This window comes from Paramormyrops kingsleyae, chromosome 3 (genome assembly GCF_048594095.1).
Source record: "Paramormyrops kingsleyae isolate MSU_618 chromosome 3, PKINGS_0.4, whole genome shotgun sequence".
Lineage (NCBI taxonomy): Eukaryota > Metazoa > Chordata > Actinopteri > Osteoglossiformes > Mormyridae > Paramormyrops > Paramormyrops kingsleyae.
In genome coordinates, this window is record NC_132799.1 from 14,509,230 (window position 1) to 14,532,460 (window position 23,231).

Genomic DNA, 23,231 nt, shown 5'->3' on the forward strand with positions numbered 1-23,231 from the left:
GTTGACGCCGCTCAGAGGCACACACCGCATTCGCAAACACATGGCAGACGTCGGAGACGCGCTGAGCTCTGACGGCGATGCGACATGCCACAGCGAAAACCGACACGGCGCGCTGCACTCGATGCAAGCCGGCTGAAGAGCTGCATCTCTGATCATATGACGCCCCGACACACCGCAAGACCCCACGCTGCTCAGCGGCGGAGAGGTTTCTTGCGGCTGCACTTGCCTCCCCCCCCCCCGACCCCCGTCCCCCACAACCGCTGCGTTTCCTGCACTGACATGCACGCGCCTTGCCCTCCCTCACCCGTGATGAAGTAGCTCAGCTCGGCATTGAGTCCGGCGTCGTTGTCGGAGCAGTTCAGCCGGGTCACCACGAAATCCCGCGGCACGCTCTCCAGGACCGACACGTTGTACACTCGTGGGAAGAAGGTGGGAGTTTCGTCATTTGCGTCCAGCACTGCCGGACAGAGACGGGGAAAAGGGCAGAGGCACGTTAATGGCATTTCAGTAGCAAAAATACCCAAAGTGCTGCTTCAAAGAAAGCAGCTCAATCAGCCATATAGCAGCCCTGCACCTCCATTGTCGTGGGTTCAAATCCCACTTCTGTCATACGTATGCTAAATTTACATGTTCTCACTGTATTCACATAAGTTTTTATTGGTCAATTTGGTTTCCTCTGGCAGTCCAAAACCATAAAGTTAGATAAAGCTGGGGTCTTTAAGTAGTGTGAGATGGGTCACGTCAAGCCCAGCCATGGACTGCCATCTATGCTGCATGTTCCTCGGGTTCTGTGCCCCTAGAGACCGACTTCAGGCTTCCCACAAATGCAGGTGTATGCATACATAAGCCCTGCATGTGCTTAAAAAAATGCAAGTGCAAATGTTCCTGCTGCTCTGATACTTAACTAGAATTTTTTCAGAAATACTATTTTTGGAGAACAGCTGACTCGGCTTTCTGATTTGTAATGTTGGAAATGCACCAATAGGTGGCAGCAGTTGCTTATTTTTCTGAGTTCAAATCACACGGTTTAAAAACCTGTCATCCATCCATCCATCCATCCCAAAACTGCTGATACTGGTCACGGTTGCATGGGGGCCTGGTACTTACCCCAGGCAGCATAGGGCACAAGGCAGGAATCTACCCTGGATGGGATGCCAGTTCATCACAGGGCACATAAATGCACACGCACACTTTCTTTAGGCAATTCAGACACACCAATTAACTGCGTTTGTGGACTGTGGAAGGAAGCTGAAATAAATTAGGGAAAGCTGTACAGAGCAAAGCCCGTTGCATGCCAGCCAGAGGGGCTGCAAGCTGAGCCACTGTGCCATCCATTTTATACTTGGTAGCTTGTCACTCACTCCCCACCCCCGACTACCACCTCCAGGGAGTGCCACCCCCTCCTCAGTACCTGTGATGGTCAGGGTACTGGTGGAGGTGCGGGGAAACTGGCCGGCGTCATACGCCACAACCCTGAGTAGGTACTGCCCGATCTGCTCCCTGTCCAGCGTGGCCGTGGAGACCAGGATTCCCGTGCTGGTGTTCAGGACAAAGTCCAGCCTGGGCATGCCCATCTGAAGGGCCATGGTCACCTGGCCGTTCTTATCCTCGTCCGGGTCCGACACTTGTATCTGCGAGAAGTGCGCGGGGAATTGATGCATTGTGAAGAAAGTGAACAACAACCACAAGCACACAAGCTCAGGCGGCAGGTAAACACACAGGCACAGAAGAATGCACAATATACAGAGGCTACAGCACCTCGGAAATACAGGCAGTCCGTGGGTTAAGAACATCTTACGGATAATTTGTACTTACGAGCGGACTGCCATAAAGCCATTATATTAAACATTCGGGCTAAATAAAATAGTTCGTGATAACAAATGCAAGTACTACTTTGTAATGCTTGTGAAAACATTGCATAGTTTCCGCAGTTTGTTAGCTTGAGGTACGGCGCAGTGTTGCTTGAAGTTACTGCATAATAATTATTATTATGTAATGTATAATTTTTTTTCTAACACCTACAAATTCGACTTAAAGACAGACTTATGGCAGAGATCTCGTTCATAACCTGGGGACTGCCTGGGGACTGACGACGCACAATCAAACCATATACACAGACAAAACCCTAAACCCTCACATGAATGTAACGTCACAAAAATGACACAATAAAACAATCTCACACTCTTTTGAGCGGAAAATGACATTAGGACGGATGTCACCAGCAACGGACCCTGAAGACTGAGGATCCAATCGGAAGCCCCTCTGGCACTTCGGCGGTGAAAGGGAGGTTCAGGAAGGTGGGGTCATTGTCATTGAGATCCAGCAGATTCACAAAGACGGTGGTGCTGACCGAGGAGCGCAGTGGAGGCCTTCCACCTATAGGGGGCAGCAGAGACACAGTAAAACCTTCCAGCTGTTCCATTCAAATAAACTTTCAAGTAGAGGAAAGTCAAGCTGAGGCTGTTCAATGCAATAGCAGAATCTGAGCTAGAATACTGTGCCCAACTTGCTTAAGAGAGGTTATTACTGCGCAGAGAATTCAACGAAGAACACCATGAAGGATTTCCAACTGGAAAAAGCAATTAGTAGGTTACAAGCACTAGATCTCTTCAGTCTTGTGCAAATGCAGCTGATAATTGACATGATCCGAGTGTAAAATCCATCTTGTTTTTGCCTAATTGTTGCATAAAAGAAACCTCCTTTGATAAGAGTAAACCGAAAAATTTCAAATATTCACCTTATGCTCCATATGCACAAGCCTGGATTAGGGGTATTAAGTGCCCCTGGGCAACAGCACACATAACAGAAAGAACCGGAGCCGGTAGGTGGATCATGAAATTCAGAAATGCCCCTACATTTAATCCGGGCCTATAAAGTCGTATCAGAATCAAGAACACAAATGGTATGTAATATAAATCAAATATGGTTGAGACTGAAGGGAAGACGAGAGGGCAGCCGGGAGTGAGAAAGGACAGGAACAGCTGCCTGTCTTACTGTCTCTGGCGGAGACCACGATGGTCCTCATGAGCTGCGTGTCTCTGGGGACGGGACTCTCCCTGTCCAGCACCGCTCCGCTGGTGCGGATCTTGCCCGTGCTGCTGTTTATGGAGTAGAAGGGGTTGGCTGGGCTGATCTGGTACACCACCGTCCCATTCTCCCCGTTGTCTGGATCTACAGCCAGCACCTGGGAAGTGTGTAAGGTAACTGTATTGGAACCAGCACACAACCTACCAAAAAAAATAACCTACAGGAAACTACTTAAAAGGAGAAAACAAGGAAACTGAATAAAGTTCATTGTTATTACACATACCTAAGAATTACTTAATAAACTTTCCCCTGAGATCAATAATGTGTCACACCATCCATCCATCCATCCATCCATCCATCCATCCCCCCTTTGGTAGCACCTTCTCACCATTAAGTCAGAATATACCCAATGGCCCCCAGTATCAGGCAGCAACCCCGTCTGTCTCCAGAACCACTAGCTGTGTGGAGACTTTTTGTGGCCTTTCTGCTGTCCTGAGCTGTTATTTTCACACCTGTGACCTTCATGTCAGCTTTCACCAATCCAGCCATTGTCCCCTGACCCCTCTCATTAATAAGGGGCTTTCAGCAACAGAACTACTGCAGAATGAATGTTTGTTTGTTTACTGTCGGTCGAGAAACTGCAGTGAGGGAATGTGGCTGCTGCAGGTAATTCAGGCACCAGCTATTACACCAAATTCCAAATCACGCCAATCTTAGATCTTTTACATCGTCAGATAGTACCTGAATGGCAGCAGCTGTTGATTTTATGTTTGGTTATGTTCTGCAGGCAATGCTGTGGGCATGACACGCTGAATGACAGTTTGTGTTGGTTCCTAAATAAACCTGCGTAAGTTTCTTATGAACGGGGGTGTGAGGCCTTGGGTACTCACCCCCTCGGGGTGAAAGTATCTCAGAAGGCACCGTGAAGACGATCCGAGGACGGCGTAAACACATGCCACCCCCACCCCCCCCAAGCGGCAGAACCGCACTCATGCGTGCCGATTGTAACCTGGGAAGAGGCGTCTGTCCCTCAAGAATATAGCCACAGCCATGTGTGCACATGCACCATGACGAACGTTATCTCGGGGGAGGAATTAGCAACACGGTCAATTAGCGGCCTGTTAAGTGGGCTTAAATGGAGGGAGACAGTGAGTGAAATGATTGGGGGGGGGGGGGGGGTCAGACAGTGGAGGACAGGCAAGACTGTGATTTGGTGCCACCCTGCTACACACACCCCCCCCCTTCCCCACATCCCCGCCTGTCTCCCTCTCACTCACCAAGCCCCTCAAGCTTTGACCCTCTCGCGATGCCGGGCGGCGTAATTAATTAGTATGCGTCTGACTGCGGGCTACGTTTTAATTACCAGTCGGACCCCATTAATTACGCTCGCTGGCGCATTGTTAATTTGGGAGCTTAATTAGCGCCGGCACACCTCCGGAAAGCACCGCCGTCAATCGCCGTGGGAGGAGTCACAGTGCCTTTGCTGGGGTGTAATCCACACCTTATTGGCCCGAGCTGGCCTCAGGATAACAATGTTTAAATAACCTACCAAGTCACGCCGCTTATGACAAAATAACAGTAAATTATACATTATATTATTGGATATAATTTAATTATATTATAATGAAAAAGTAATTATAGGTAATTACACCAAAACTCTGTGCGAAACTATTACAGTTTTTTATTTTTTTTTTTTAAACTGTGTGGATTAGTTCCGACAAGTCCTAAATTCATTCCTTATCTTAATTATCCAATTAGGGTGGCGCTGATCTGAAGCCGGAGACGCACAGGGCAGAAACACAGTAGTTTAGCTCTCCCCCATCATCCGGACCCACAGGAAGTGGGGAAAACATGTGCACTCAGCACACACAGCTGGGTCTGGGTCTGACTGCAACACACGCGCCCACTCCCTGTCACCGGAAGGCATGTGCTCGTATTCGTGTTTTTGGCCGGTACGCTGGGGCGGCGCGCTCTGGCAGTTTGGGTGAAACTGAGTTTGGCGAATCGTGATTCTGTTTTCCACTGTTTTGTAAATGTTGTCCCAAGATAAAGTGAGTTTTATTCTGTTTATTTCAAGACATCTGCATAAATTCCTCATCTGATTTTGACTCCTGGAGTCTAACCTACATACAGTGTATAAGTAGAATGAACACTAATGATGACTGAAATCACTTTTTTTTTTACTTCTTTTGAATGACACCTGCCACATGACATCGCTCTAAGGTCACTGGCTGCAGTTCCCAAGCTATGCCATATCTGTGGTTGAGGTCACGAGGTCAGACTGTCAGTAAGAAAGGTCAGGGGTCAGGCTCTCAGCGATAAAGGTCAGAGGTCAGGCTGTCAGTGAGAAAGGTCAGAGGTCAGGCTGTCAGTGAGAAAGGTCAGAGGTCAGGCTGTCAGTGATAAAGGTCAGAGGTCAGGCTGTCAGTGAGAAAGGTCGTAGGTCAGCAGGCTTCAGTGACACTCACCGTGACCACGTCAGTGTCTATGGGGCTCATCTCCACCACGTTGACAAGGTAGGGCTCATCTCTCCACACAGGGGCGTTATCATTGATGTCTGAGAGGGTGATGTTCACCTTTAGCAGATTCAACAAGAAACTCAAATCCCACTGGGAACCACTGGCATCAAAAACACAGTAACACCAAATAAGCCACCAACACAGTAATAGAAAGTGAAACATCAAGCGTCTGCTCAAACCCCAGTGAAAGCCCTCAGCAGTCGGGCAATGATGCGGTTACCGTGGCGATGCCAGTCTTCTGCAGGGGTCCGACACCCCCATCCACGGCTCGTACAATGAGGATGTACTCAGATTTGACCTCACGGTCAAGCAGGGCAGTGGTGGTGATCTCTCCTGAAACACAAACAGGCAGTAAACTGACTGAGTCAAGAGAAACTCGGTACCTTATACCTGCATACAATCATCTACACACAAGAACTGGAAGTACTGGTTCTCCCCCATGACAACTTAGCCACAGACACAAACACGTAAGACCCAGACACTCAGACAGTGCACTCCGCAGGCACAACCCCCCCCCCCTCCCCCGCCCCACCTGAGCGAGTGTTCAGGCGGAACTGGGGGGACCCCTCCAGGGAGTAGATAAGGGATTCCTGGCCAAACTCTCTGGAGGCATCTTTGTCTGTAGCGTTCACATAGAGAACCGTCGCCCCTGAAGCACAAGAGGGAGAAGGAGAGATCCGCGGGATGAAGGGGAAGACACACACGCCACGGAGGAGCACCATTAATATCATTACACAATGGTCCCTAAAATGCAGAAGCATGAGCCCCTGTCCAAACACCCAGAAGCGCGGATGAGCTAATTAAATTTACAGTCCCAAATTAGACTTAAACACACATCTAACGTCTGAACATCTCAAACAAACATCTTAAGCACATAATTCAGGATAAGTACAGAATTCAAGAATTTCAATTTCAATCAGTAAATCGAATCTAATCTAATCTGACACAATGAAAAAGGAACACACTTGTTTTATATTTATTTTTCTTTAAGAAAGATCAGAGATATAATTCAGAAGATTAAATAAGGAATAAGCTGTTATGGCGTTATTCCCTAGCTCCCTAATGGAGCTCTCCTCATGAGAGACAGCGGGTGGCGCTGTAAGTGCCCTGGCGCAGACTGTGTGATGCACTCTACCATCAGAAAGGCCTGACTCAGCTTGCGGCCCTCAGCTCACTGGCTAAAGGAGCAGCATCCGGCGAGATCATTAGCTCAGGAGTGTAACAGCTGGGCCTCGCCGGGAAACGTGAACCAGGCTGCTGTTTGGTAACAAGCCCACAGCTGAGTCTTACAGCTGCTGCAGACAGCGGGAGGCAGAGTTGTGGAGCATCCACTCCCCCCCCCCCCGAAATTCTGCCTAAAAGTCGTGTTTAGATGTGAGCTGGTTTGCTCTGCCTGGCTCAGTGCTGCCCAAATGTAATTTCCTCCTGCTACCGAAAGCAAATCTACTGTCTGAGATAAAAGAGACCCCTGCATAAATGCATAACAATGCATGATAAAGCCGGTGATTTTAGTGCGGGCACCCGGTTTATTTAGTCGCGTTTTGTAAATAAAACACAAAAACAAAAGTAAGACGGTGGGGGGCATTTGAGGAGAACAGCTCTTTGGCGACTGTGCTTAACTGACAGCCAGAGGAATGATAGAAAAACCTGATGATTTTTTTTGAGAAGGAAAAAATGGGGAGGAAGGTATGAGCGAAATGCTGTCCAGGGATAGCTGGCCAGTCTCCGGATCACTGCTGCACCACCTGTGAGAACAGGTGGGCTCTGACTCAGTCCCACCCCCCCAGACAGGGGATGGCTTCCAAAACGCGTGTGAGGGTCGGGACTGAAGTACTACTGCCTCGCGGCTGCCCCAGGAGCTCTCTGAAGCTCCTTCCTGACCATTTAGTACCGCGGGACCCACCCAGGCAGAGAAGCTTGGGGTCGAACGCACACATCCGACCATCAGCGAGAGAGACATTTCAGTCAGCAGCTTCTGCAGTTTCTCCAGCTCCGGAGTACAAACGTGTTACGCTCCAGAAAATAATAAATTATTCAAAACCACCCTCTCTAGTTTAGACTCTTCAGAGTTCACCTGAATATATTATAGTACTGTTCTTTTTGTTTTATATATATATATATATACATATATACAGTAAATATACTGTATATATATATAATTATTTTGGTAATCTAACAGTGCATTTGTTTAGTACATAAACATCAGCTAAACACAGATAACCAAAAGCTGATATCAACAGCCAAGCTGGATTCCCAGATGTATATCGATATATCCTTTATAAGCGCTGTTGCATTTTGCTAGGGAGACTTTAGAGAAAATGAGATAGGGCTGAGAAAAACAATGGGCAATCTTTTCTGTTTTCAGTTTGTTATCTCGGTTCACAGCTTGGAAATGTAGTCATTTAAATCTCATACGGAACCATAAGTAGTTTGCAAAGAGGTGAGACTTGACTATGGCTCCATGTAACTTTGGAAGGAGGAAATGGAGGTCACTGATTCAAGGGGGCTGAATTGCTGCTCCCTGTCACGATTTCGATGGGAACGCGGAGAGTCTGCTGAGAAATGGACGCCCGAAACCAGTCCACGTTTAGAGCCGTCTCTCCAGAGTGCTCTCCTGTGCCGGAGATGGCTTCACAGACCGAGATCTGACACACGGACATATGGTCACATCAACGATGCACGTGGCGCACCCGGCCAAAAGCAGAGATTAGATGATGCTCAGCACGTACCTGCGATGATGTTCTCCGGGACGGTGATGACGTACGACGGTCGGCTGAAGGTGGGCGGATTGTCGTTTTCATCCTGAACAAAGCCGTGGAGGAAAGCGATTACTACAGCTTAATTACTACCTAATTAGCATCAAAGCAGCAGAGGATTCTCCACCTGCTGGCAAACACCTCCATCAGCGTCGGTGACTGCTGCACTTCGACCATTCCATCTTTTTGGAAGCTCTCATGTTTATAAGTCTTACAATCTGTAGGGTCTTTATTAGCTCAAGATTTCTATTATGATGTTTTATGTTTTGGCAGTCCTTGTGAAAAGGAATATATGGTATCAGTAAACAATAATGTTATCAAATGAAATACCGGTGGTATCCGGTCATGTATGTCCCTCCACAGACAACAGATTGTGAAGGCTTTGTTCACCTGTAAAGGTTAGCAATCAGCTCCGGCAGGTACAGACAACGTATTTCCGAAGGGAGGTTAGCAATCAGCTCCGGCAGGTGCAGACAGTGTATTTCAGAAGGGAAAATCTGCACAAAACGCTTCGCAGTTCTAGCTTTCCAGTAATGCTCTGCCTCTGCTGTGTTTAAACATTCTGCACGGTATCTATTCCCGGTGATATACTCCGTGACCCGTAAAAAACAACTGATGATCAGCGACATTGCCAGGTTGTTCTTATGAAAAATAGTCAGCAGGGTCACTGGGAGGCAGGCCAAGGGACAATGCCAGAGCAGAATCGAGCTGGCTGGCTCCCTCACACACCATGTGCATCATACACACCACAGGTGGCCTGCTGTGTGTCTCCCTGTCCGAGGCTGCAGGGCTTTGCCCCACAGAATGCTGCTGCTGCTGATGATGAGGATAATGAGGCCGTCGGGGCTCCGCCCTAATCGGTGATTCGGCAATTGTTACGTCAGGTCTGCATAGCTAGAGTGTACGTTTCTCTTCATGGGGTCTGTGTGTTTCCAGGAAGTGTATGTGCGGGGGCAGGCATGGTGGTGGTTCCATGTACATAAATCTGTCCCCTTGTATTCACCAGAAGTGAGGCACTGATGTTTAATTTGAGTGTGGTTCAAAGGATGATCATACCCACAATGTAACGTCCATCAAATGTACTACAATTACATCACATGGGAAGGTGTGCAGAAATGCTAATGAAAATTACTGGATAAATAATGAATGAAAAAATAATTGGTAACTGCACACATGAATAAATCATTAATGAGTGAACTAATGAAACCAAGTGTGGATAATTAGAAGAAAAAAAACACGGTTAATTAATGTGATAAAATCAAACAGGAAAATCAGTCAAGTAATGAGATAAAAGGGGACGTGGATGCGTGGGCTAACTGCCATCGAACAGTAGGGGGAGCTAGTGGAGACGAGGGGCTTTGAGGGATGAGTAACAATCAGAAGAGCGTGGCAGGAGCATGGCACAGGGAGGGGAGAGATGGGTGCTTACGAAGAGCTCCACAGTCAGGGAGACCGTGCTGTTGAGAGGGGGGGTCCCGCTGTCCCTGGCCATCAGCGTCAGGAAGATCATACCACCAGAGACGGCCTCATAGTCCAAAGGGCGGGTAACGCTGATCACTGAGACAGACATGGGGGATGGGAGAGACACTCATCTGTCACAGCATCAGAGGGGCCTGCTGTACATGGCTGAAAGCTATTGCTACGCTATCGGGGCTCATTCAGCTCCACAGCATTTTGAGGGGAGAGGAGGTACGACGTCTTGCCCTCCTGGGAGGCATGGATCAAAATGAAATCAAACGTGCTTTTATGCAAATTACATGACAGTGAAGTATATTTTTAGCGATATTTGTGACTAAACACCCCACACACACGCGCGCACGAGCACGGCGGGTGCCGCATTCGCCACTTTCGCTGGCGTCGTTCCGGGTGATGCTCGGAGCCATGCAGTCTCAGGCAGTGCTCATGAATATTCATTAGCATGCTGGCTAGAACATTTTTGATTGGCTGTGTTCGGTTACTGCTATTCTGAGCATATCGACAGAGAGCAGGATGCAGAATAGCAGATACGCAACAACCTCACACAATGAATATTCAGACACACCTGTTTAAAAAGGAAATACAACAGTGTCAATGTCAGGCTCTGGAAATTTTATGTCTTTTATGGAGACAAAAGTGACTTTTGAGTGTACTATAAAAGGTGCATGCTTTATTCTGTCCAGTGCACCCATACAATATTATCCCTAAAATCCTTTAATATTCTGCAGGAATCTCAGTGGAATTCTGGTCCTATCTAATCAAAATTTCTAAATTGATACCTTGAAGTTATTCGTATTTTACTGCCTCACCTATTTATGATAGTAATTTGGGTTAAGCACCACACAAGGGTGCAAAAGCATGCTTTTTCTAGGGCTTTGAATCGGCAGCTTTTCATGTCCAGGTCCTGCTCCTCAATCACTACGGCACCCGGTGGCGTCGTTATTAATCTGCATGTGGTGCTGCGTGTCCCTACCGGCATAGCCCTCCACCATGCTGATGCCGAAGAAGCTGAGGAACTGCGAGGCGTAGGAGATGGAGTAGCTCAGCACGTTGTTGGGTGGAGCGTCCTCGTCGGTGGCCTGGGGGGTGGAGGCAGGGAGAGGGAGAACTGAGAGATGGAGGGTGCAGTGGAAAGAGGGCATGCGATGCAGGCCCAGGCCGGGCACCGATCACAAAGTGACGCGTATCATTCCCTGGGAGACCATTCCTGATTCCCCAGGGGGCACCCCCAGTGCCGTGGATAGCCCAGCCAATCACAGAAGGATGGCATCAAAATCTACCGCTGAACGTGAACGGCAGTTTCAAGAGACAGAGAGCGACATTAAAAATCTAATTTTAATCTGAGTTCAATATATATCAGATCTAGAGGGCAAACCATGCAGTCACATGGGAGACAAATAGACAGCAAGCATGAAAAGAGGCACCGTAACCTCGTTCTGCTCTCCCTCTTCACCCACTTCACCTTTTCCTCTCTTTCTTACACTTTCTTTTTTTTATCATTCCATATAAAATTCGGAGCCTTCATCTCGATGGGTGGCTAACCAGTTAACTGCCAGCTGCTGGGACATGAGAGATGGAGAGAGGATGGAGAGAGGGAAGGGGTGGAGACGGGAGGAGGGGGGGGCAGGGGAGAGGGAGGAGGGGACCTTGAGCATGGGGGAAGCCCCCTCCACAGGATCGCTGACTGTGCGCTTCTGGCGCGGTGCCTCCATCGCTCACGGGTATGGCATTAATAACTGCGGGTTTTACAGTTACCTCGTCCTAATGAAAGGCGGCAAGTCGAGCGAAGAGGGCCGCACGCGCGTGGCGGAGGGAGCTCGGCGAAAACACGCCGTAATCGCCCTTCACCCCCGGGGCCGATCGATAGCAAGTGCTGAGGCGGTAATTAATTCCCGTTACTCACCTAACTCCTGACCTTTGACGAATAATGAGGGTGGAAAAAGTGAGCATGAGGATTATGATGGACAGCGAGGAAGCCGTTCAGTAGGAAGCACATGTAGCCACACCCACACGCACACGCATGTATTCATATCTTTGTGGGGACTCTCCATTCATTTGGGCAAAACCCTAGTGGACACTGCCCGTGTCTGCACTTCCACACCATCGCCGTGGCGATCCATCACCTGCATCTCCACGGTAACCCGGCGCAACTCTCTCACCCTGACTCGCGCCACCTGCTGGACGGTCTGCTCGTTCTCCCGCAGGGAGCCTGCGTAGGCCTCCTTCTGGAAGACGGGCGCGTTGTCGTTGACGTCCAGCACGTTGACGCGCAGTCGCCCCGTGGTCTCCTCGCCGCCGCCGTCACGGGCCAGCACGGTCAGCGTGTAGCGCCGCATCAGCTCGAAATCCAGGCCGCCCCTGAGCGTCACCCAGCCCGTGTCAACGTCCAGCGAGAACCTGTTGTGCAGCACAGGAATGTGGCCGTCCCGTTAATGCATAATGAGAGCGGCATCCCATCCACTGCGCGCCCAGCCTGGTTCCCTGTGCTGCCTGGGAGGAGGTCCAGACTGCTCACAGACAGGATAAGCCGCAGGAAGATGGATGGACTATAATGTCAATAATGATAAAATCATTCAAGCTCAGCTTCTACGTATCCTGCACTTAATTATAGATCCTTACTGGTCAGGTTCATCGCTAAAGTAGTAGCGCACCACTCCGAAGCCACCAATGTCACTGTCGGTGGCCTAGAGAGAAAGAGAAAGAGACATTATAGCCAAAATGATACTTTGGGGTGTAGGTGTATTTATGCTCGTGCGTGCAGGACACGAGCTCCTGCACTCTTCCTGTGTGCCTGTACATACGTGTTCACACTCTCACAAATCCAAAGGCATCAGCTGTCCATAAGCGAGTGTGTAAACCCAGCAAAAACCTCCCCCAGCTCCCTATAAGAGCACGGTTCCACCCCATTACCGCACATGGGTCCGGCGCCGTTGGGGAGTTACTGGAGGAGCACCAGCTGGTTTGGACTGGTCACCTGCTCGGTCCCAGTACCACTGGCATGCGGACAGAACAAGGCGAGAATGGGCCCACAACCAGACTCACAGAAATGCAGCATGATAGATGGTACCACTGTGCAGAGTCCACAAGCCCAGCCTGTGTTTAATGGGTCGGTTCTGTACAGCCCTTCAGACTCATTACTGAACTTTCCGAGCAGCTGGTAAGATGTACAGAAGTGGCCAAATGTCCACCTGGAAAGTGGCTGCCTTAAATCTTCCACCCATCGATTTTTTTAAAAGTCCTGTACTTTATAGTCTTAGCCACCTGCCATTAAATTTACAAGGCTGTCTTAATCTCCTTAAAAAATGCCATTACAGGTCTGCAGGTATCTCTTTTTGTGATTTATGCTCAAGAGAAGTTGGCTGTTTGAATGAACGTACTTTCAGTCATCAGCTGTCGGGCGGTTTACAGACCATGCGTCCTGCGAACGAGCGTCACGGAGGCCGAACTCGTGCCGCTGATGTTTTCCACAAAGCCGCGTTACCGCCGAAGCAGACCCGTTTAAATGACGCCCGCAGCTTTAGAAAAACAGGTAGTTTCCTCAGCAAATACACGAGAGCGTGGCTCATTTAAATGTCTGTTACCGAGGTAAGTGGTATTTATCAAAAATATTACCTGAGAGCATAAGCGTGAAGGGCCGCCCCCCCACAATTGCATGCCCAAGCCCTCGCACCACGGTGTTCATGAAGCTCCCTGCTCCGCTATTGATTGATCATGCCTGGCAAGGGTCTTTTAATGAAGTTTCAGCTGACTGGGCCGGCTATTATCGTGCTCTGGTTGCTCGTGTACCTGCGTGTGAATGGGGGCTTCTCTTCTGAGCGTGTGAGGCCATTGCACAGAGGAATGTGTCACAACGCGAGATACGTTTTCCCTCCACACAATAACACCGTGTTCTTAAGCAGCCTTAATTATTAACCGTGAATAACAGTTGGCATTGTGCAGTGTGAGGGACCCAATCGCTGCTGCGTTTTGCCTGCAAATATTCACCTGGCAAGGAACAAGATACATGATTTATATTAAACAGTGTTTCTCAACCCAGCCCTCGGGGATCCTCAGACTGTCCACATTTTTGTCCCCCCCCCAGCACACTTGAATCAGGTATTGACTGTTTCCTGACTGTTTAGTTCACATGTGCTGGGGGCTGGGAAAATTTGGACTGACTTAGAGTCTCTGAAGAATGACAGGAGAAACACTGATATAAAAGAAATGGGTTTAAACTGTTAAGTTGTAGCCACGTTTATAAGCAATAGCAAGGGCGTTTCTAGCTATTGAGAAGATCAGTCAAGTTTACCCGGGGCTTGACAGGTTTTTTTTATCTATTTTTTTTTTTGAAGGAAGATTGGCATTGGGGCTAAAAGTCTCGGGGCTACAGCCCTGAGTGATCGGACCTGACTATGCCCATGACTAATAGTCATATTTAATGATAGAAATGAATGAAAAGCACTGCGGCCAATGAGCATCCCCTTGTTCCATTCACAGGATAGTCTCTCTGAGGATTTACACCAATAGGTCCTCTCGTTTAGGCTTTCATCTCATCATTCCCTCCTTCCACACTCTACTTCGCCCTCTTCCCTCCCTCCTTTGTCTCCATTCTTCTCTCTCGCTGTCCTCCTCTTTACCACTCTCTCCTGCCAGCCCAGTCCCCCCCAAGCACGCTCTCCCCGTCCTCGTCCCGCACCCTGGCTGAGTGACAGACTCATAAGTGCGGAGATGATAGCGGTGGTGGTGTTAGCGTGACAGGCGGAGCCTCTGTGCCGCGGGGGGGGAGGGGGGGGGGCTCCTCCGTCCACTGGGTGTTAAAGCGGCTTTCGCTGCCATCATCCCCGACATGCCTGACACCACAGTGATGATGAGAGAGGCAGCCGATAGCCATCTCTCGCTCTCAGGTGCGGCACCTGGCTGTCAGCTGCCAGTGCAGTCACTTTACCCGCAACTCGCCAAAGACTTTTGGGATTCAAGGACAGAATGCAGAATTCTGCCGGATGGATTGTGCAATAGGCATCAGCATGTGTCCGCAGTACCTGGGAGCCCGACAGGCCCCTAACAGCGACCCCATCAGTTCCATTAGTACCCTGCTTTTCTTTCTGCGTGTCCTGCGCTGTTTAGTGACACTACGGTACATCTAGACAGATATAGCACTGGATCAGGTCAAATTTCACTGGTCAAAGGTATAATATCTGAACACAATTTGGAAGTGACGGCGAGTTTAATGGCGATAGCAGGGCCGTGGTCGAGTCTCCATCAAAGTGACTGAACACTATCCATGGTCATAATGAATCCCTGGCACACCTGGTGAAATGGAATTTATTCACTATTCCTAAGCCGGTGGCCAAAATTGTGGAAACACCTAGCATTTTTGGCATTACGCTTTAAAAATCCCTACCAAATAATGGTGGAAATGTTTATGCACTATCAAAGAATGTCACAAATATCATACACCGGATGCTTAAATAAGTAACTGGAGTAACAGTTCTGCGATAAAGTTCTGCAATCTCTGAAAATTGGAAGTGTTTTCACACTTGTGGCTACTAGTGCAGGAGTGTTGCCATGATCATCGATTCACAATATCAGTCACAGAATCCAGATATTTCCAGGACTAGGTTTCATCATAAAAAAAACAATACAAATTTGGAAAATTGAATGATCTGCAAACACAAATTAATTCTCACTGCATGAGCTCGCAGGATGCATTAGCTCACTCCTTATACACATAAAGCAGCGTATCCCTGTATAACTGACAACCGTAACATAATAACACACAATGTTTTAATTTATTGCTGATTTCTGTATCTTCACTGTTATCCAGTGTAAATAATCTGCTTTCTTGTACCAAAGACATGTACTCTGTTCTTGTTGCACAAAAATACTAAAATAATATTGTAAAAAACAAAGCTAATAACTTTGGAATCATATCTGCTAAGCTATTGCATTTCTAAATGCTGAAATATTGACAAGCCAGCAGTGAGAATGTGCAACAATTATATGAGAATCAGAAGACATTTTCACTTAATAATCTTGATAAAAATAAAAATCCCATATCTACAATTTACTTGCATTATTGATAGGTGAGTGGCTGCCTTTCTCTGAAATACACATGCCAGAGAGGCTAACGAGATGACACACAGATACACCTCTCCGCTTACAATGTGATTGAGGATTTAAATGAATCGGAAAGGTCAACGCTCAAATTATGTCTGCTCATAACTCTCAGGTCTTCAGTGACATGCAATAAAAAGGGCAGCGAGAAACAAACCGCGAGCTCAGCTGAAAAGACAGAGGAAACTCGGAGACAGTGTCAAGATCAAAGTCACCTCTCAGAAACAGCCAATAACTCACAGTGATTCCATTTGATCGGAATGTTAGATGAACCCAATACATCGCAATATTTAAGTTTACAAATAATATACACATCAGAGGTGGAGATTTCAGGTGCAGAGAGTACTAATCCAGACCAAGATTTCATTTCAATCAACCAGTTGAGTATAAAGAGTCACAGTCACAGAGTCCAACTGGTTGGTTGAAACAAAATCTTGGTCCGGATTTATAGTCGCTGGACCTGAAATCTCCACCTCTGAAACACACATATACATATACATAACCCACACAAACACATACAGTATAGAGAGGGGGGGGTGGGACTCAAGCCCCCACCCCCAGAGGTGTGAGGCCACACTGCCACCCACTGAGCTGCCCTGCCGCACTGTAACATATTCTGACAAATTAATTGTAAGTTTGTTGAAATAATGGGGAACTACAGCAATCTGATTACAGCTGGGAGATGCCGCAGGTGACAACGTTAATGAACCGGCGTGAAATGCTTGTTCCAGCAAACACATGTCTTTGAGCTTCCTGTCAAAGTCCAGTCCAGGTTCTCCTAGTCTTCACCAGTAATAAAAGGGGAGACAGATTGCTCCCCCCCCCCCCACAAGCTCTGACCTTCCCCAGCTTACTATTGAAGATTGTGCCATTTATAATGTCTGATAATGAATATGCAACCTGGTATCTTAATATGCCGATTTTCTAAAGGATGTTAATACGTTCATCGTTCTTTGTAAATGTATCAAATGATTTGATTCATCATGTAGCATTTTATTCCTCACAGACACACATACATGCGCATACACACGCGTACGCGCACACACACACACACACACACGCACACACACGGACACGCGCGCACAGACACAAAACACAGTCAATGTTTACTTTTCAAAATGGCCCAGGGAGATAAGAGGGAAAATCTTAGAGGGCCATCCGTGCCTGTTTGTTTTGGCCTCCCCCATTCAGCATTCTGGATTCCGGAGTGAGCCGTAGCTCGTTTAACCACTGACAAGTAGGGGAAGCTCGCAGATTATCAGTCCTGGCTGTCTCCGTGATGGCGAGGGGCCACACTCTCACGCCTTTTATATCTTAAGCGACCTGGAATCTTAATAGACAGGCTTCCAGAATTGCTTTTTTTCCCGCCACATCTCAGAAAATGCACGGCGAAAAGGAAACCAATTACGGCTTGTCAGGCTCCCTGTCAGGCCGACGCGACCCCCAACACAAACACGGATGAGTTCTCAGTACCGTAACACAAACATTCTCACGTGGGAGCAGGCCGCCACCACTCTCACGGGAGGGCAGAGGAACAGTCATGGGGCAAATTAGCAGCTTGTTCCTCTGCCTGAGGTCTTTCCCACTGTTGCAGGGATTCCATGTGGAGGCGACCTTACATCTCACAGTAACACACAAGGGTTGTGACCCTGACTTCAGCATTTCAGTAGGCTATAGTCTTAAGACCCAGAATTATTTTTTCCTGGTCCCACGGTCATGTTGCCTTGTACCTCCAGGGCTTGTGACCTGCTTTTGCTTTTTGATTATGATGTATTATGCACAGATTAACAATCCATCCATCCATTCTTTCATTTATTTACTGAAACCACTTTTCCTATTCTGGGTCGTGGGGGTCTGGAGCCCATCCCAGAGGATAGGCGCAAACCAGGGAACAACCCAGGATGGGGTGCCAACCCATTGCAGAAAATAATAGTAGTATCTAACAGTTTAATCCATATTAGAGTATGTCTGTAATGTAACAAAATGTAGGGGAAAAGTGTTTGAATGCTTTATGAATAAACTCTAGGTGAATCAAGTTTTTAAAATTGCCCATGAAGTGTGTGGGCCCAGTGCAGGGCTGGATGTGTCACTCGGCCTGCGATGGGCGATCCTGTTCTGACCCTGTTCTGGATGCTAATAACTCTTTGCCATAAAAAAACTGGAAACATCTGTTCATTTTTTATTTTAAGGACAGAGAACTTCAGATATCAGCAAAGCAGGTCTTTGACAAGCAGCGGAAATTCAGGACTAGTCTGCTGGTCTGTAGGTTTGCACCATCTTTATGCGAGCGTCCCACTCGACTGGCGCTTCACCCCCACAGACATCCGAGTCTCTGAGGGGGCACAGAAGCTCTGTCTGCTTTTTGTTTTTCTCTTCCAGCCAAACAATCTCATGCCCATCTGTATACACCCAGGTAGGACGGATTAATAAAAAAAATGGGCAAGATGTAAGGTATGGAGACATATTGGCAGGTGTAAAGAACTCTGGGGGTAACTGCACCCCCCCAACCACCACCCAGAGGGCTGCACCCAATAATACTGAAAAATGGAAGAAAACATACCTGATGAATTTACATCCAAAATACCCCCATTTTGTTTAGCATGAATAGCACTTTTATACCATCGTGCCAGACATGGACACACAATCACGGACCACCGCGGGTGATGTTCCGATACAGGTACGTGAGTGGTCTGCCTAAAATTACACTCTCTTTGTGAGGGAATGCATTCCCTGCGAATCCTTGTTTACACGCAAGGCGTGTTGTGACTGGTTTTGAGATCACTGTATTGGCGGCCCGGCGAGTGCCAAACACACTGTCTCACGCGACTCGAGAACAATTCCCTGCAGGACACTGGAAATCTTTGTCAGTATCTGTCTGATGACCATCGTAGAATTCCCTCTGGCTGTGATGTCTCTCTAACGAGTTTTGGTCTATGGAAATGAGTGACTGGGTACTGCAGGCATCCGTGTGGAGCTTCCTCTGTGTTTACTAGCAGCTCAGCTGCCCCCCCCCCCCCCCCGGAGCTTACAATATGACATTTTCTGACCAAAAAAAGGTCAGGCTGAAAGCTGGACGTCAGATGAAGAAAACCCTATAATCCCCTCAAACTGCCTTTCTTAAGATCAAGAGGTGCAGTAAAGACAGATTGGCCATTTTTGTGGCAGAGAGAAAGAGAAGCAGATGGGGGTGGGGTCACTGGCTGATGTGGGGGGGGGGGGTGTTCTTTGATGGTATCATCATGCTCCTCCAGTAATTATGTATGCAAATGTACAGGGACACAACAAACATACATAAAGCATCCATTGCTGATTCAGTCTGGAAGTGTGTGTGTGTGTGTGTGTGTGTTTGGTCCAGGTATACCTTACCTTGACCCACAACGTGATGAATACCTGTTTTTGTTTTACCAGTTTCCTGGTCCCCATATGGGAAAACTCTATTTTATAAAAATCCATGACCGCAATGAGAAAACTAAAAATGTTTGGTTACCTACAGTATGATTATGGTTAGGGCTGGGTAGGGATTAAGGTTGTCATAGGTAGCATTAGCATTTTTCACATAGAAATGAATGAGCGGCCTCCAAAAAGATATGACTACATGACAGTGTGTGTGTGTGCGCACAAGAGGGGGATTTCAGCTATGATGTGCAACCTGCTTCTCTTCTAGGAGTCATGCATTGTGTCTATTTATGCATTTGGTCTGATTTCGGTAAGTGGGTGTTATGCAACTCATTCCGTGTTTTCAGGCAAACTTGTGCTCCGGGACCTCAGCCCTGCCATTCCAATAAGGCGTCCGTTTCGATTCCATGGGAAATTGGCAGCGGAATGGGGGTGTAGTTTTTCGGCCGCAGTGTGAATGGACAGCTATTGCACAGCTGATATTGACCTCCCGTGTACGGTTTGATTTTCCTTATAGTGTACATTACATCTCATTACGTTATCGGCCAGGCCTACAGTGCCAGTGGTCCATCAGCTCTCCTCGCACCGGCAGTCATTCCACAGAGAGCCGACTCTTCCACGCTGCAGCCAGTGTAGGTGATGCATCGCATGGCCAAAAACCAATTGTCATTCCTCCAATAGAGATGTAGCCAATCCACAGAACACAACACGGTGTGCCGCCCTGTGGGGTGGGACTCGCTGTCTGTGATTGGAAGGTCGCTGGCCGGCAGAGTGGTGCCACCCCCGGGCCCTTGAGCGAGGCCCTTAGCCCCAGCTGCTCCAGGGACTGTCTGGCCCAGCTCTCTCACTTCTACATCGCTTTGGATGAAAGGGTCTGGTAAATAAGTAAGATGCGAACCAGCAGATGCTGCTGACCGGCCAAACGCAAACTAGGTATACGATAACATTTAACGAGGCGTCACTGTGATGATTCGGCAAACATCTACACACAAGCAAAGGAGATTCCTGCATCTAGCAGTGGAGTTGATGTGTTTCTGTAAAATCGGAAATCCTAATTGCTGACATCCCCGTGTTTCCCTTCCTGCCTCGTCAACATAACCCCCCCCCAAAATGAGCTGGTAAGCACTACATGTCCATGAGCAGCCCCTCCCACCCCACAGCAGGGGCCGGACAACTTCAGGTACCAGCACGAGAAGTGCTGTTGTCCTGATGTTTAATTACCGGCATGGACGCTAACCTCCTGGTCAGCTTTAGAAGGCCGTTGTCCTCATACCGATGGTTTATGCCCCTTCAAAAGGGTGATCATCATTTTGCTTCTGCCTGAAATAACAGCCATAAAACACACAGCGGCACGACCCAAGACATAAATCCCTCCCCCAGCACCCGGCACCGCCCCCCCCCCCCCCCCCTGGGCTCACGCAGACGCGACGCGGGCGTGACACGGCTGCTGCTTCATCGCGGGGCCTTTCTCAATTGCCGAGAAGACGGCCGGCCGCCTTGGAAGAATGGAGGGAGAAGCGCGGTGGGTATTCACCCACGCTGCCGACATGCAGAACTCCATTACCGATGTAATGAATAAGGGAAAGAGTCACGGAACATTTTGGAGGTGCTGAATGAAGAACGAAAGGTGAATGAGGAACTAAAGCAAACTAACCCAAAGCCAAAGCTGAGGGGGGAAACACAAGGAGGACTTCTGCTGATGTGAGACGATGTCAGGAGCAGGACCAGGGAATCCAGGCCTGTCACAATAAATATTTATAACCATAAGTATAGCGTCATCTGATAAGTGTTAAAGCGAGTGTGTGTGTGTGTGTGGGTTTGTATTTACCACATTGTGAAAACCAAATGTCCACTTTTTAGCTCGTGGGGACATGTCCTCACAAAGCCGTGAATGTAATAAAATATATACACAATAAAATATAAACTTTCTGCATTTTTTGTTTGCATTCACAGATCTTTGTAGGGGCTTGAAAAATGGTCCCCACAACGTCAAAGTAACAGGTGTTTATTACATTATGGGGGACATTGTGGTGCACAGATCACATCTGCATCCCAGAAACAATCCGTGCTTTCGCAAGATGTCCTGCAAGGGCTCCTCAGGTCCTCCCACGCCCAGGATGTGAAGCTGACACCTGTCAGCGGGCTGGCTTGGCTAAACATGGCTGTCTAGGTCAGGTGCTGATCCCCCCCCACCTCGCACGGTCACCGTCAGTCAGACGTGGCCGGACTCCATCACGGCACCCAGTCTGTGCTTTTTAACTAAACACGCTGGTAATTGATTCGCCCGACCGCTCTGACAAGGGAGCTCATCCCCGGCTTAGCATGGGACAGGGAGACGGACACAAACGCCACCGGGGGGGGACACACACATCCTAATAGCCTTCCTATCGCATCAGCCATGGTGCGTGCCCATGGGACAGACACACTTACACCAACATGCAGTCACCAAGTGTGACAGCCTTCAGGACCAGCCCCCCAGTACAGAATCATTTTAATATGTCTCAACATCACCGACCATAAAGCAGAAGGAAATGATGCGCTGGTTCAAATCCCTGAATCAGCTTGAGCAAGGCTCTTACCCCTCAGTCTCTCCAGGCACTGGCTGTCCCAGTCGCTTTGGATAAAAGCATCTGGTAAATAAATAAAATGTAAAAGGCCTAATCCCTCTGTGTTTCTCAAGATATTTATATAGAAATGTTCCCAAAATGAGAACGCTTCAAGAAGAGATGCCTGCATACACACAAACAGGTACACACCCACGCACACACACACACCCACGCACACACACATACACCACACACACCCACGCGTACACACACCCACGCACACACACCCACGCCTGCAGCCGCTTGGCACTAATACGGTACGTAAAGAATCTCCCCCGGCAGCTTCCCTCCATGGCCGTGCGGTGACCTTGCGCCAGGCAATTAGGCCCCTCCCTTCAGGGTGACATCAACGCTGCAGAGGCTGTCCGTCCAACTGCCCGATCGGAACGGCTCGGCTCTCGTGCCCATAAAGACATCAAGGCGCCGTAACGGGTATTTATGAGTGCGGCGGTAATTAATTGAGCAAACAGCTGTTTTGTGGCGCGAGAGGCCCGGCCTGTTGGCGTCCGCGGGAGAACAAAGGATGACAGCTGGTGGCTGAGCTAATAACAAATCTATCTACTCCTCGAATTTGCTGTTCATCTCAATGCGGAAGAGACTGAGGTGAGCCGGCCTGACACTCCTGGCTGAGGGGGACCCTCTCCGTCCGCAGCGCAGGCTGGTCTGGAGCTTCTCCTTAATGGGGCTCATCTTTCGCAGCCTGATACCCGACAGCCACAGCAGACCGTAACGAGCCAGGGGAGGGAAGATCAGTGTGTTCTCCGGGCTGTCTAGTCCCTCCACTCTCTCGGGTATCATTCTCTATCGGTGTCCCAGTGATGGACAGGGATGAGTAACGGAGAGCTGGGCAGGCAGTGAGCATGCAGGGTCCTGACGAAAGTGCCTGTGTGTGTTTGTGCGTGTCGAGGGACACGGGAGGAGGACTGGAAGCTGGGAATGCTGCTCTAAGGTTCCGTATTCCTCGTGTGACATGGGGAGGCCAACACGCAGCAGAATGTCACATTCAGAAGAACAACAAGCAGCTCAGGACAAAGGGACATTAGATTATCATTTCAGAGACTCCCTGGCATTCACGGGCATTTAAATGGTTTCTTATTCATCAATTGACTTTACCAGCATGTATTGCTTTAAATATAAGTTCATTAAGATACAAATAAGTTTATCATCTATCCCATTGTATTTGGAAATCAATCAACCGACTTTTAATCCATAGGGACAGAGAGCAAGCCATGGTAGGATTACACACATAGATCTGTTATAGAGGACAGAGGGGGAGGACAGGCAGAACAAAAAGCTGCAGTATAGAAATGGGCAATCGTGCTAGAAATCCTGTGAGCTGAAAAGCTTTTTATGCAGCT

The 23,231-nt window shown here is 48.4% G+C and overlaps 1 protein-coding gene across 1 annotated transcript in view; it reads right to left on the minus strand.

The window, feature by feature from the left end:
* The window catches only part of cdh23 (cadherin-related 23), a 187,125-nt gene that overhangs the window by 54,183 nt on the left and 109,711 nt on the right, over positions 1-23,231 (minus strand). The window contains exons 14-25 of the mRNA XM_072709700.1: positions 12,398-12,462; positions 11,938-12,175; positions 10,752-10,857; positions 9,732-9,859; positions 8,276-8,348; positions 6,079-6,195; positions 5,767-5,879; positions 5,496-5,603; positions 2,995-3,184; positions 2,231-2,376; positions 1,412-1,631; positions 305-457 (exon numbers count right to left, since the gene is read on the minus strand). Of these exons, the coding sequence (XP_072565801.1) occupies positions 305-457; positions 1,412-1,631; positions 2,231-2,376; positions 2,995-3,184; positions 5,496-5,603; positions 5,767-5,879; positions 6,079-6,195; positions 8,276-8,348; positions 9,732-9,859; positions 10,752-10,857; positions 11,938-12,175; positions 12,398-12,462 (1,657 nt within the window). The remainder of the gene's footprint in view (positions 1-304; positions 458-1,411; positions 1,632-2,230; positions 2,377-2,994; positions 3,185-5,495; positions 5,604-5,766; positions 5,880-6,078; positions 6,196-8,275; positions 8,349-9,731; positions 9,860-10,751; positions 10,858-11,937; positions 12,176-12,397; positions 12,463-23,231) is intronic.